The following is a 12,975-nucleotide window of genomic DNA, read 5'->3' as shown; positions in this document are numbered from 1 at the left end:
TAACAGCAGATATGTGCGACTGCGGTGCTCTCTGTGCTAATTGAAGAGTATTATCAGTGTTGATGGAGTGTACAGCTCTGATATCATAGGATTAAAGTGGGATGCTGTGGTTCTTTGATATGGAACACAGCCCAGCACACCGCTGAGAGAGGCTTGGGACACAAGCCTGATACGGGCTGATACGCCATGACTAAGGCCAATCTAGAGCTTGCACACAGACTCTCGCTCACTTTCTCTTTTTTCCGCTTTTCTCTCTTTGCATATGCTGTATTTGTGTAAGCGCTCGTCACCATACACTAACGATACAAATGTATCTCGAGCCATCTGTCAAACCATCTGAGTGTAGAACATGGTGCATGCTCAGCTTAATGCCTGTTCTTGATACTGTTGGAATCTAGCTAATTTGAAAGTGTAGAAAGATTTTTTTATCTTTTATATGTATTGTTTATTGTGTTTTCCTTATTGAGTGGAAGATACTCATTCACATTTGCTAATACAATGTGTACAATAACAGTTGCAGAAAAAATAACATGTTTCAGTTTAATTTATCAATAAAGAAGTCATGTTTAACTAGTTTCATCCTTACATCTACTATAATACTGACTTGTCCCGAGATTAATATATAGATTTACATCGAATGCCTGTGTTCCATAATGGTCTGGAGGTAGAACTTTGTTAAGTGTGTCAGAGAGGTTCTGGGTTCTAATCCACCCTCGTATCTTTTTTTTTTTTTTTCCTTAAGTGCCAGATCGCCTCTTATTTAACAAACGAACGAAATGAATGCTCTGCTTGTCAACTGGAGATGTTTCATTTGTATTAGGTACCATTGTGCAGCGAGATGCTTCAAAAAGCGGTAGGAACAATATCAATCCTGGCTGAAAGTGGCGGGGACATGTCCCACCTGTCCCACCAGCAAATTATGCCTATGTGTATACTGAAGTATGAACACAGATTTTTCAAATAATTCCCAGGATGGTTCGCACTAACAAAGTCTTTTCAAAGCCTTTTATTATTTTCAGTTTCTATGCAGATGCACTCCCGAACCTAATCACTGTAATCATTCTAGAATGATACTTTTCAAATAGAGCTGTGGCATCTTGTGAAAATCCCTGTGCAGCCCTAATGTACATAAAGTACATATATAAAGTATAATGGGTTAAATTTATTAAAAATTATGTTCATTGTTGATGAATCCTTATCCATTATGAATTATTCTGGTACCATAAAACACTAGAAAAGTACAAATGAAGTACAAATGGAACTTCATTTGTCCAAAAACCATTGAAGAACATTATTTGTAAGAGTGAACCTTTGGTCATGATCCATCTAAGGTTCATTTGAAAAGACAGTGGTGAGGCATAAAATCCCATAGGTTTCTATGGCTGGCTGTCTTTCATGTGACCAACTGAGTCACCGTCACTAACTCAGAATTAAAGTTTAAGAGCATCAGTGCTGAATTCTCTGAAGAGCACTCCTGACACACTTCTGTGTAGTGGGCTGAAGAAGGCCAAGAGGGAGAGATAAAGCAATTGACTTGACTCCAATGCTGCAGGTCACTTGTGTTTTTGGCTTTAGTCGGCCTCTAGAGCCTCTCCTGAATTGCGCTGTCAGATTTCACTGCAGCTCTGTCGTTCAGAGCAGGACGGCTGTGAAATATGAGCGGTCAGCTGTATTAGAAACAATCTGAAAATGAATGATGGATGGATGGATGGATGGATGGATGGATGGATGGATGGATGGATGGATGGATGGATGGATGGATGGATGGATGGATGGATGGATGGATGGATGGATGGATGGATGGAAAGGTAGTTTTAGCAAAGTCCTCAGGGTTTTTTTTATGTTTTTTGTTTTTTTTATATATATATATATATATATATATATATATATATATATATATATATATATATATATATATATATATAAATTAGGGGTGTCCCCAACTACTGATTTACAGATTATTTAGTCGAATCAGATTCTTCAAGTCTTGCCTATAGTCGACTGATAGTCGAATCATATATGTGTGAACGGGGAAGGGGGAGGTTGGTGCTTCAAAAACAGCAGTCCACTAGATAGTGTGCACAAACTCCTTCCACGCTTAAGGCCATAGGAGTACTTTGAAAGGCTTGCGCGCTCAACTGTGCACAAGATGGAGCGGGACGCGGAAAATGAAGTAAGACCTATCGGGCCTTAAGACAACTTTTATTTTCTTTCACACACAGCACAGAGAAACAACTTTCTAAAAAGGGAACAAACTGCCTGTCAAGTGATAGACGAAACTGACAATGATTTTTATCTTTTTTTAAACTGAAATGAAAGGCAACATGGATAAATATTCAAAGCCACGATGTAGAGAACACAACACAAAGATATAGAAGAAAATAAATAAAAACATTTTGGATCAATAAACCTAAACAAATATATAAATAACTGCAGACATTTCACATGTGGACAAATCAAATTAAATCGGCTAAATTGCCTGTGCAAGCAAGCTTTAACTAGTCTACAGTGCAACATCGATGCACCGAAAAACAATCAAAAATTTATTTACAGAATTGAATTAGAACAGAATATACCGTTCTAAAAAAAAAAAAAAAAAAAATGAAAAAAAAAAAAAATAATAATAATAATAATAAAAAAAATAATAGTCATAATCAAGTCACAAGTGCAAAATGCCTAAAGTTCAGGGGAACATAATTCAAAACACAAGCCACAAAAAGTTAAATTAAATAACCCAGAGTGTTCAATAAATAAATTAAAATTAAATAAATTATTAAAATAACAAAAGTATAACCAGAATTGTTAACTTTGTCTTTTTAACTGCAGAGACAATAAATGGTAAACTGGAGTGGCAGTCTTTTAGCTAAATGTTCACAGCATCCAAAAATCAAATTAGAACCAGCTGAAATGTTCTGAAATCACTTACAGGCCTACCTGATCGAGAGAAAAAAAAGAAAAAGAAAAAAATCCAGTCTTTCACATGATCTGCCTGTGTCCGTTTGAGTCTTTTCAAATAGTGTGCGAGGAAAACGACTTGGCAGAAGTGCGCTGCAGTGTTTGTTGTTGTTGAGTGGTAGGACACGAGCTGTTGGCACAACTTGCATCTTACTTTTTTTGGATAATCTTTTATAGTTTCAACATGCATCCAATTCCACACTTTAGATTTTTTAAAAATTTAATCCCTGCCGCCAAGATGCCCTCTGTCAGTCACAGATCATGGAAAGTGAAACTTTACTCTGTCACAGGGGTGGTTGGATTTATTCACACACATTAAAAATATTTATTAAAAGGTTCTTTCTTTTCACATTTTTATTTAAAGCATTATCATTATAGGCTGTATTTTAAAAAAACAGGAGGTCTATGTGAAATCAGATATTGAGCAATTGAAATACACAGGTAACGCTAATACACACTAAATACACACTTTGAGAACAAAGTATAACAGTAATAATAATTTGCACGGTTTGGCATGATCCGAGCTAAGCGATCGTTAGATTTAATCACCATTGGCAGCGCGGTTTATTGTAGGCCTAATACTTTTTTCCTCAGTTGGTCAGAACAAAAGTGGCAGACATGTTACTTACTTGTTCAGATGATATTTTCCAGTGAAAATCCTTATTTTGGTCATACTTACAAGACGTAGAATCTGTGATTCTGAAGTTCAGTATCCACACTGGTGCGGTGACTGACAGCAAGATTCATCCGCGCTGACGAGCTGTGCTGATTCACAACGCACGTACAGATAACTGCTCCGCATATGACTACAATTGCAGGTTTCAAACAAGAGATGGCGACAAAGAGGAAAAATCGCAGACTGCAGCTTTAAACAAACATTACATAAAAAACAAATACAATTCTATTTTGTATTTTACATTAACTATGTAATTAATATTCTCTTGATTAAAAAAAATTATACATATCATCAGTTTAGTTTTTAAGCATTTTACATCTATAACAAAATAATAACTTAAGGCAGTAAAAATTGATGCCATAATGTTGTTCGGTCAGATCAATTTGCGAACGTGCACAAAAACAAGCGGCGGGATTTATCGCACAAACCAGTTATATCCAATCATAACCAATCATATCCAACGTGATTGAGGCATTGCCTCCTCTCCTGTGACTTTCCCCAAATTATTCTCAGTTACCCCCTACTAAACCCACCACACACTTTAGGGGGTCTGTTCAAACTCAGTGGGCTCAGGGAAGGCACAAGAGATGTGGACTCCCGCTGTATCCTTACCTGCTGTTGTTGCTGTGCTACTATAGAAAAACGAGTGATTAATACACTTTTTAATATCACATTTTATAATATTTGCATATTTTTATTTTTGTAATATAGATTTTCTCTTATTATTTTTTAAGGAGGCACTGTGGATGGATGGATGGATGGATGGATGGATGGATGGATGGATGGATGGATGGATGGATGGATGGATGGATGGATGGATGGATGGATGGATGGATGGATGGATGGATGGATGGATGGATGGATGGATAGATAGATAGATAGATAGATAGATAGATAGATAGATAGATAGATAGATAGATAGATAGATAGATAGATAGATAGATAGATAGATAGATAGATAGATAGATAGATAGATAGATTTTTGAATGGATGGACATATGGATGGAGAGAGAGAATTAGCCAGCTGTGTCTCTGTGGCAGCATGGCCCAGCTGCACATGTCAGCACTGCCACACAGTGAGCGAGTGTGTCCTGGCCCCTGCTGTATACATTAATGATGACAATGATGACAAAGCTTCAGAGGGCAGTGGAACACACGCCTCTTAGCAAGCGCCATGAGTCCAGAAGGCATCAAGGGTCAGGGGTTGACCCAACCCATCCCGACCGGCCCCGACCCAGCCCCTTCCTGTTCCACTGAGGGTTAAGGCTCTACCTGTCAGCAGAGACCTTCATCTCCCCCACTCTACCACCACCTCCACCTGTGCCTTACAAGGAAAGACTTTCTCTGCTGCCATCAATTTTTCATGCGCACTGAGGCGCTGAAGAAAAAGCGGCAAGTTGTTTTTCCCCTCGCCTAATCTCTCCTACACACGCTAAAGTCACTCACTGGAATAAAATAGCCAAACGATTTTGTTATATTCAACATAGCATGTTCTACCGAGGAATAAAACAGCTGTCGGTGAAGGGGAAAAAGGAGAGAGATGGGTGTGCGGAGGAAGCTGATGAGAAGAAGCTGTGCTTAAACTGCAGAGTAAAAATTATTTGTACTAAAAAAATGTGAAAACATTCTGATTTCTTTGGATTTAGTTTTTATGCCGTCCAGGGATATTAATAGAACATTTATTTTTGACCCAAACAACAAATCTATTGAACAAAACTCTTTGAACTGGGGCCCATCCATGGATGGCAGGTAACCTGGCTGTATTTTGATCTCAATATTTGGGCTCTGTGCATTACATATTAATATAAAAGATTTAAATATACATACATATTAATTTAAATATGTAAAATATTCATGAAAAATTGATCATGCTCCATACATAAATTATGTAGTAAGATAGAAACTACTCTCTGATCATCCTGTATTGGAAATGTCTTTTGTCAGAAAGAAAACAGATTATATGCTATTAATTCTGATTAACTTGATTAATTATTCTGCATATCATGTATTTAATTGGATGATTTTTTTAAAGTAATTGACACCCATACTATATACCCAGTGTTCCTCTCATCTCTCTGTTCTGTACTGTTTCAGCTGATGACCAAACACCCAGGCAAGCGTCTGGGCTGTGGCCCTGAGGGTGAGAGAGACATCAGGGAACACGGCTTCTTCCGTTACATGGATTGGGAGAAGCTGGAGAACAAGGAAGTTCAGCCACCATTTAAACCAAAGGCCGTAAGTCCAGCCAGTCACCTCACCTCTAACACACAAACACATATTTTCTCTCTCTTACTCACATTCACTCCTCGTGTGTTGCTGTGATCTGGATCGCTGGTGGTTATTTCAGAATTGAGTCTAAATTGGAGTTCCAATTTATCTTTTTTAGCCCAATACTTAACACATAATGCCTATATATATATATATATATATATATATATATATATATATATATATATATATATATATATATATATATATAATATATATATATATATATATATATATAAATATATATTTATATATATATATATATATAAATATATATTTATAGGGATGTTGTCTCAGAACCAGCAAAGGATGTTTATCCAGGAAAATATCTTACTTTTGTAAATCACATTAAACAACCCATAACAGCTCAAACTCAAACTGGCCAACTGGGCATGTAGTTTTTGCAGTCAGTGTCAAAGTAGTTAAATTCTGCTGTACTGTAGCACAGAGATGACAAGTAAAACTTTCAGGGCAGTGGAGAGCAGTAGGATGTAATGAGGAGCCTGTATGTCCTGCTTACACACCACAGCAAGAGGCACAGTAGCATCTTAGCTTTGTTAGCGGCGTGTGCACCAGGGCTCTGGCCGAACTGAGGCGCGTTTGTCAGCCTCAGTCAGATCCTTAATGAGTACAGCTTCTCTTGCGCGTGTGTGTGCGAGCTGTAAGATGGAGCAGGCATTGGCCAGGCAGTGCTGCATTGTGCTTCCCTCCATGTCAGCCCTCCTGACCTTCTGCTCGGACTCAGACTGGCCTCAGAAGTGATCTCCTTTCTGCAGCGTCTCCCTGGCTATGAGGTCTCGGCACAATCATTGAGAACAGATTGTCCTGTTGGATTGTCACAAGTTTTAATTTAGCACTTGAGTTGAATGCTTTGGTTTCAGTTGAAGTGGTAAATGTGAAGCCAAGTGTGTCATTTCTGTGCCATTAGTGTCACCAAAATGAATTGCAAAAGAAATAATGACTGTTTTCAAACAGGTTTTCTTGACAGACCCCTTTCTTCTGTTGGGCGAACAAACAGATAGCACTTCCTCCAAAATCACACCATTGGTTAAAGGTGCATTAGGTGATTCTCTTCAGGAACATCTTTGTTATACTGGTTGAAAGTCTCCTCATATCCTGATAGCACTCACATTGTTAAACAGTCTAAATGTATTTTTATAAATACATATCAACTGTGGAAGGTGTTGGACCATAATATGTTCATCCAATATATGTTTATTATATTCGGTCCGAATGAAATAATACGATGTCCTACCTGCCTGTCACCATATGTTTTTACATACTCTCGCACACCCTGTTCGTGCAGACATCATACGTCATCAGCGCGTTTCATGCTATGCAGAGTTTATAGAGACAGACGTCAGTCACGGAGCACCACAAACAAACAACAGCCACCTTTTACAGTTCCTGCCGAATCAGATCAACAAGCTTATGCTGCGTTCACACCACAACTACCCTAATAAAGAGATGGCAAACCTGTGACGTTCTAGCTGGAGCTGTTCAGTCAGACTCGGAATTATGCGTTACCATGTCAACAGTATCAACGCTGAAATTAATCTGCAGCAGTCACATACAAGCTCTAAGTTGTTTACGTTCATTATTATTGTAATGTTATGTGCTTTGACAGAGAACAGCTGTGTGTATTTTGGAGGAGGCGTGGCTTTCGACGTGATTTGCAGGGAGGGTGGGATCGTAGGCTTTCATTGCTAGCAGGTTAGCGTTAGCATTTCCCAGATCACCTACTGCACCTTTAAACCAATGTTGCTGTGTCAGGGGGGTCGGGATGCCCAAAAAGAGCAATGTGTTTGACATTAAATGTCTTTGGTTCTTGCTTGTCTCATAATCAATTGCAACACTGTGCTATTTTTGTGATTTAATTTTTATTTTACTATAATTATATGATAATTTTACTCTTTAATACCACCTTTTACTATAACTAATCTGGGGACAAAATCAACTATTTTTCTTTTTTCAGAATGTTCTGCTTGAAATCATTCCTGTCTTTGGTTTTTCAGACTTTCTTGCACAGTTAGGTACATTAGCTCACTGTTCAGGTGTGTGTGATTAGGAGTGTTCATGTGGCGTGTGCTGCCTGAGGCAGCAGATGGATATTTGTGTGCTGGTGTCATTAGCTGAGCAGAAAGACGGATGATTTTAGACCCTCTTCGTGACGACGCCCGCATGCTGGATGGACACTCAAATAACGTGATTTACAAACTTCATCAAAGGCAATTAGGATCTGAACAAGACTAATTTTGTCTGATGTGGAGACCAAAAAGACATGCACACATAAGCTTTCTTCCAAAATTTAATAAGAGGCATCCGCAGGCATCATGTTAAGGCATCACAGGCAAGCTCCAGACAGAAAGGCCATCTCAGAATACACTGACAAGCGCAGTGAAAAAAAAAAAAATCCAAGATGGCGAATAATGTGAGAGAAATGTGATTATAAATATAATTTATTCAATTAGGGATGCACTGAAAATTGTTGCTGATATGGATCACTATTTTTATGCTACGGCAGGGGCGACGTTAGACTCTTTTTACTGGGGCATGAGCCTGAGTAAAAAAATACTGTGTCAGTAGAGATAACCAAATACCAACCTGAGAGTCATTTTCCCTGATTGTGTCATGTGTTTTCTATCAGCTGTTTAGAAACGGAACGAATGATTCATGAATGAATCACTCTTTTGATCTAATGGTTTGCCAAAAGGTATGAAATTGTTCACGATTCAGTTTGATTTGTTCAGATGGTTCACTCATGCGCTGGATTTTTTGCATTGCATCTGTGAGCGATTTCTCACACTGTAATTGGATACGTTATAAGACAGAAAACAAAAATAGTTCTGGATGAGGTGGATATACACGTACAATCCATAGGAATCAAAACAAGACTTTTGTCAACGATGAAGCAGCTCTGTATTGTGCAAGCAGCTTGTATAGGTCTTCATCAAAATATGGGGATGCTTTTTATGGCCTTTTTATTTATTTATTTTTTTAGTGGCCAATGTTAAAATGAGATTTTGTCAATGTCAATTCATGTTGTTATCGTGAATTTAGGCATCTCAACCTAATATACAGGAAGATTTATGGCTAATTATTCATTTTGAGATAGAGGTGGGAAATCACTCATTAAAAGTTGAAAATAAATTTTTGCCATAATCTATCACTGTCCCTTTGAATAAATAGATGCTGGCAAAGATAATCTAAAAATAGATGCAAATGAGTGTCACAAATAAATATACAGATAATAAATAAATATAAAAGAATCTGTAATTTGGTCTCAATGTATTAAGCATAAAAAAAATAAAAAAATAAAAATGACATTAAAATTGACCAAAATGACGATAATGTATGCATATTTCTCATGTCTTCAGTATTCCTGAGCACATAGAGCATTCACAATCGCTAACTTTTGACTTTTATAATGCCACCTTAAAAGGCAGCTTTTGAAGGTCCAGGACCTGTAGTTGAAGAGCTGAAAGTAGGCTGGTCATTGAGGACAGCTCCCTAGAATCTGCCCAGTTCATGCTGAGCACCGTCTCACCCAGATCTCACTCCGCTGGGAAACACGGTGGTTTGACGTAGGATTTGGATAGAGTGTCCCTCTACACATCACAGCCTGTGGCTCTGAAATTAAGCGTGACAGCAGTGTCTGGCAGGGGATCATGCCATTGAGGTGGATTAGGGAATCAGACCCAGGTGACGCAAAGCAGTCAGAGTGACTTTACAGCTCAGGTTTGGAGCAGAACGAGGGAGGGCCGACATACGGAGCTCTTCATTTCTCTGCTGGTGCTGTTGAATTATCTGGTGGCAGGTGAGAAGTGACTATTGATTTGTTGTTTGGGACGCCAGCCAGCTCTAGGTGGAACGCCTCTGGCTGTATCTGCAAGCAGATGGACTGTTGTTGCCTACGCGGTACAAGACTGGCAGTGATGGCCCGTGTGTGCCAGCCATGGGAGGGCGGCTCTCTGAACGCTGACAGTCTTGTTGCTGCCAGCGCTGCTCACTCTCACTTCCTGTATGTCACCCGGCACCTTCTCTATGTCGGTGCAGATTGGACATGGTCACCTTAGCCTCACCCTTTCATTTACACACACACACTGTCCGTCATGCTCCATTCCTGCTGGAACAAAGGGGATGGGGTGGGGGTGAAGGGGGATCAAAGCCAGGTGAGGAGAGTGACAGATTCATTATGAAATGTCCAGCTGATACTGCCAGGTTTTTATGCTATTTAATCCTGGTGAAAGCTGGTTTTGGTGATCACCAGTAAAATGGATGATGTCAAGCATGATCTTTTTGGTGAAGCCAATTTCACCAAGGAAGTCTGGTTAAAGGGATAGTTTACACACATAAAAGGGTTTATAAACTAACTATTTTGCAGAATGTCCTGGGTATCTTTTCCATACAGTGAAAGTAAATGAGAATGGTTGCAGAAAAATGACAAGGACCAGGTTGACATCAGTGATTATTCATAATCTTGAATGATAAAATCATTATTTCTGCAAGAATTATTCCTAACCCAATTTGCACAGACAGCTTTTCCAATGTAATTCTAATAAATTTGTTTTAGATAAAATTAGATGGATATTCCTTATAAATTAGCACTTTTTTTTAATACAGATATAATTGTACAAATTATCTTAATTATAATTTAGATTTAGTTCACACTTAGGGTTGTTTTGTGTGTTTAGATATACTGTAGTTTGGGAACATTTTGGTTAAACAATTCATAAAGTAATGTTTATAAAATGTTTTTTAACGAAAATTAATTCGACAAAAGTGACAATGAAGATATTTGAGGACTTCAGATGCAAAAACCTCTAAGAGCCATGTGAAATGTTCTTCTAAAATGAGCATTTTTATCAAGCTTGTATGTTTAGGGTCAGTAATTTCACACTAATGGCCATGAAAATGACCTATTAATTGCCATTAGTGTGAAATTACTGACCCTAAACAAACAAGCTGGATAAAAATGCTCATTTTAGAAGAAAATTTCACATGGCACTTTTGCGTCTGAAGTCTTCATTTATAATTTTACAGATTTCTGTTTCAAATAAATGTTGTTCTTTTGAACTTTGAAATTCATCAAAGAGTCCTGGAAAAAGTGTATCATGGATTTTCAACATTGATAATAATAAGAAATGTTTCTTGAGCAGCAAATCATCATATTAGAATGATTTCTGAAGGATCATGTGACACTGAGTAATGATGCTAAAAATTCAGCTTTGACATCACTGGAAAAAATTACATTTTAAAATATATCATAATAGAAAACAGCTATTTACAGTTAATATTTTGGTTAATAATATTTCACAATATTTCTGTTTTTTACTGAAACTTGGTATGTCTCCAGACTGTAAAAAAGAATTGTTGGTTTAACTTAAAAAAGTTACCTGGTTGCCTTAAAATTTTGAGTTCGCTGAAATTAAACATTTGAGTTAATACAATGAAAGCGAATGGTTTAATCAACAGAAACTCAAGATATTATGTTATCTGAACCACATTAATTATTTAAGTTGATTTGACAAAAGAAAAAATGTTGTGATAACAAATCTTGTAAAAAAAAAATTACAGTGCATATAGACAATATATATACAGTGAGACTGTCACTGTAATAAATGTACTGTAAATAGCTATAATGGGGTTAAGCGAGTTAAGAAGACACTGTGGAGACACATCTCATGCTGAGGTCCAGCTATGTTTTTTTTTTGAGCAAAGTTTGCCCAGAGTGAAAGTTGGAGAGCATGTTGTAGACAGAAGTGACCAATTTGTGTGAGCGTGATGCTCTGTAGCTTTTACTTTAAAGAATATTATTGTCCTTTCATTCCCTTCATCCCAATGTGCAACAGTCATTCAGAGATATGAGCAAGCAGAGGGAAAGCTCTTTTTCTCACAAATAAGAGTGGAGCATGTGCCTGAGAGAGGACGACAGGGAAAGTGTGTGAGCGATGGATGTGTGTGTGTGAGAGAGAGAGAGAGAGAGAGAGAGAGAGAGAGAGAGTTGTAAATGGGCAGTGTTTAACACAGCGGTCTTCAGACAAGCCGCTTGTCACGTGTGTCTTTAATAGCAGGGACTGTTCACAGTGGATGTGCCCCCCTGATGCTAATGACTGTAGACAGGTGGTTTTAAGAGGACACCGAAAAGCTTTTGCCTCAATATTCAGGGGCGGATGAGGTGCAGGTCGTTTGACTCTCTGTGGGTTCACTTGCCTAGGTGGCACAGCGTGTATGGCAGTGAGTGGGCAGATCCATGAGTCGCAACATCCTGTGATCGCATTCGGAAATACTATTGCATCTGCAGCGGGGCGGCCGGGGTCTGGTGGCTGCTGCATCGGACCATTAATTGAGTTTAAATTAGAGGGGCTTCTGAATGCAGAGGTACACAGATGCTGCACGGGGTGATTTAATGGTTTCCACACACATATGTTATGCCTCAGTGCTCTCACTGTCTGTCACTCTCTCTCAGTGTGTGTGTTTGTGTGTGTGTGTTTTTAATTTAAAGGTGGTGAGTGGACTTGCCAGGAAAGCCTGAGCTTTTATTGCAGCTTTGTCTTATTTAAGATGTGTTGGTTGTAAATCATTCACATAGTGGTCAGATGCCTCTTGCTGAAAATGCAGAGCCACATCCTAAGCTATTGTGTTAGCTGCCAGCTCCACGCTAAGGATTCTGGGCTAATGGTATAGTCAAGAAAATTAGGTCATTTCGTGCTGTATGAAATGGGGCTTTCAAAGGCTCAAGCTTTTGTTGGGCTGCCCAGTGGCGAAGGGGGTATTTATTTGAAGGATTTTGGTCTTACCAATGCTTCTGTTTACCTAGAATTCAGGTACATCCTGTATTTAAGGATGTGATAAGTGACCTTAATCATTGCAGTGATGGATTATAAACTTATCTGTGCAATACTTTTATTATTCAAGGATGCATTACATTGGTCTAAAGCAGGGGTAGGGAACGTTGATCCTGGAGGGCCATTGTCCTGCAGACTTTAGCTCCAACCCTGGAAAAAACACTCACCTGCCTGTAACTTTAGTAATCCTGAAGACCTTGATTAGATTTAGGGTTGGAGCTAAACTCT

At 38.4% G+C, this 12,975-nt stretch overlaps 1 protein-coding gene across 5 annotated transcripts in view; it reads left to right on the top strand.

Annotated features, from left to right (window-relative positions):
* prkcbb (protein kinase C, beta b) overlaps positions 1 to 12,975 on the top strand; it is a 167,745-nt gene that overhangs the window by 137,680 nt on the left and 17,090 nt on the right. For all 5 annotated transcript variants that reach the window (XM_067382262.1, XM_067382261.1, XM_067382260.1 and 2 more), the window contains one exon: positions 5,726 to 5,866. In XM_067382262.1, coding sequence (XP_067238363.1) covers positions 5,726 to 5,866 — 141 coding nt within the window. The remainder of the gene's footprint in view (positions 1 to 5,725; positions 5,867 to 12,975) is intronic.

This window comes from Chanodichthys erythropterus, chromosome 3 (genome assembly GCF_024489055.1).
Source record: "Chanodichthys erythropterus isolate Z2021 chromosome 3, ASM2448905v1, whole genome shotgun sequence".
Classification (NCBI taxonomy): Eukaryota; Metazoa; Chordata; class Actinopteri; order Cypriniformes; family Xenocyprididae; genus Chanodichthys; species Chanodichthys erythropterus.
The sequence above is the reverse complement of the archived record's forward strand: the minus strand, read 5'-3'. Positions and strand labels throughout refer to the sequence as shown.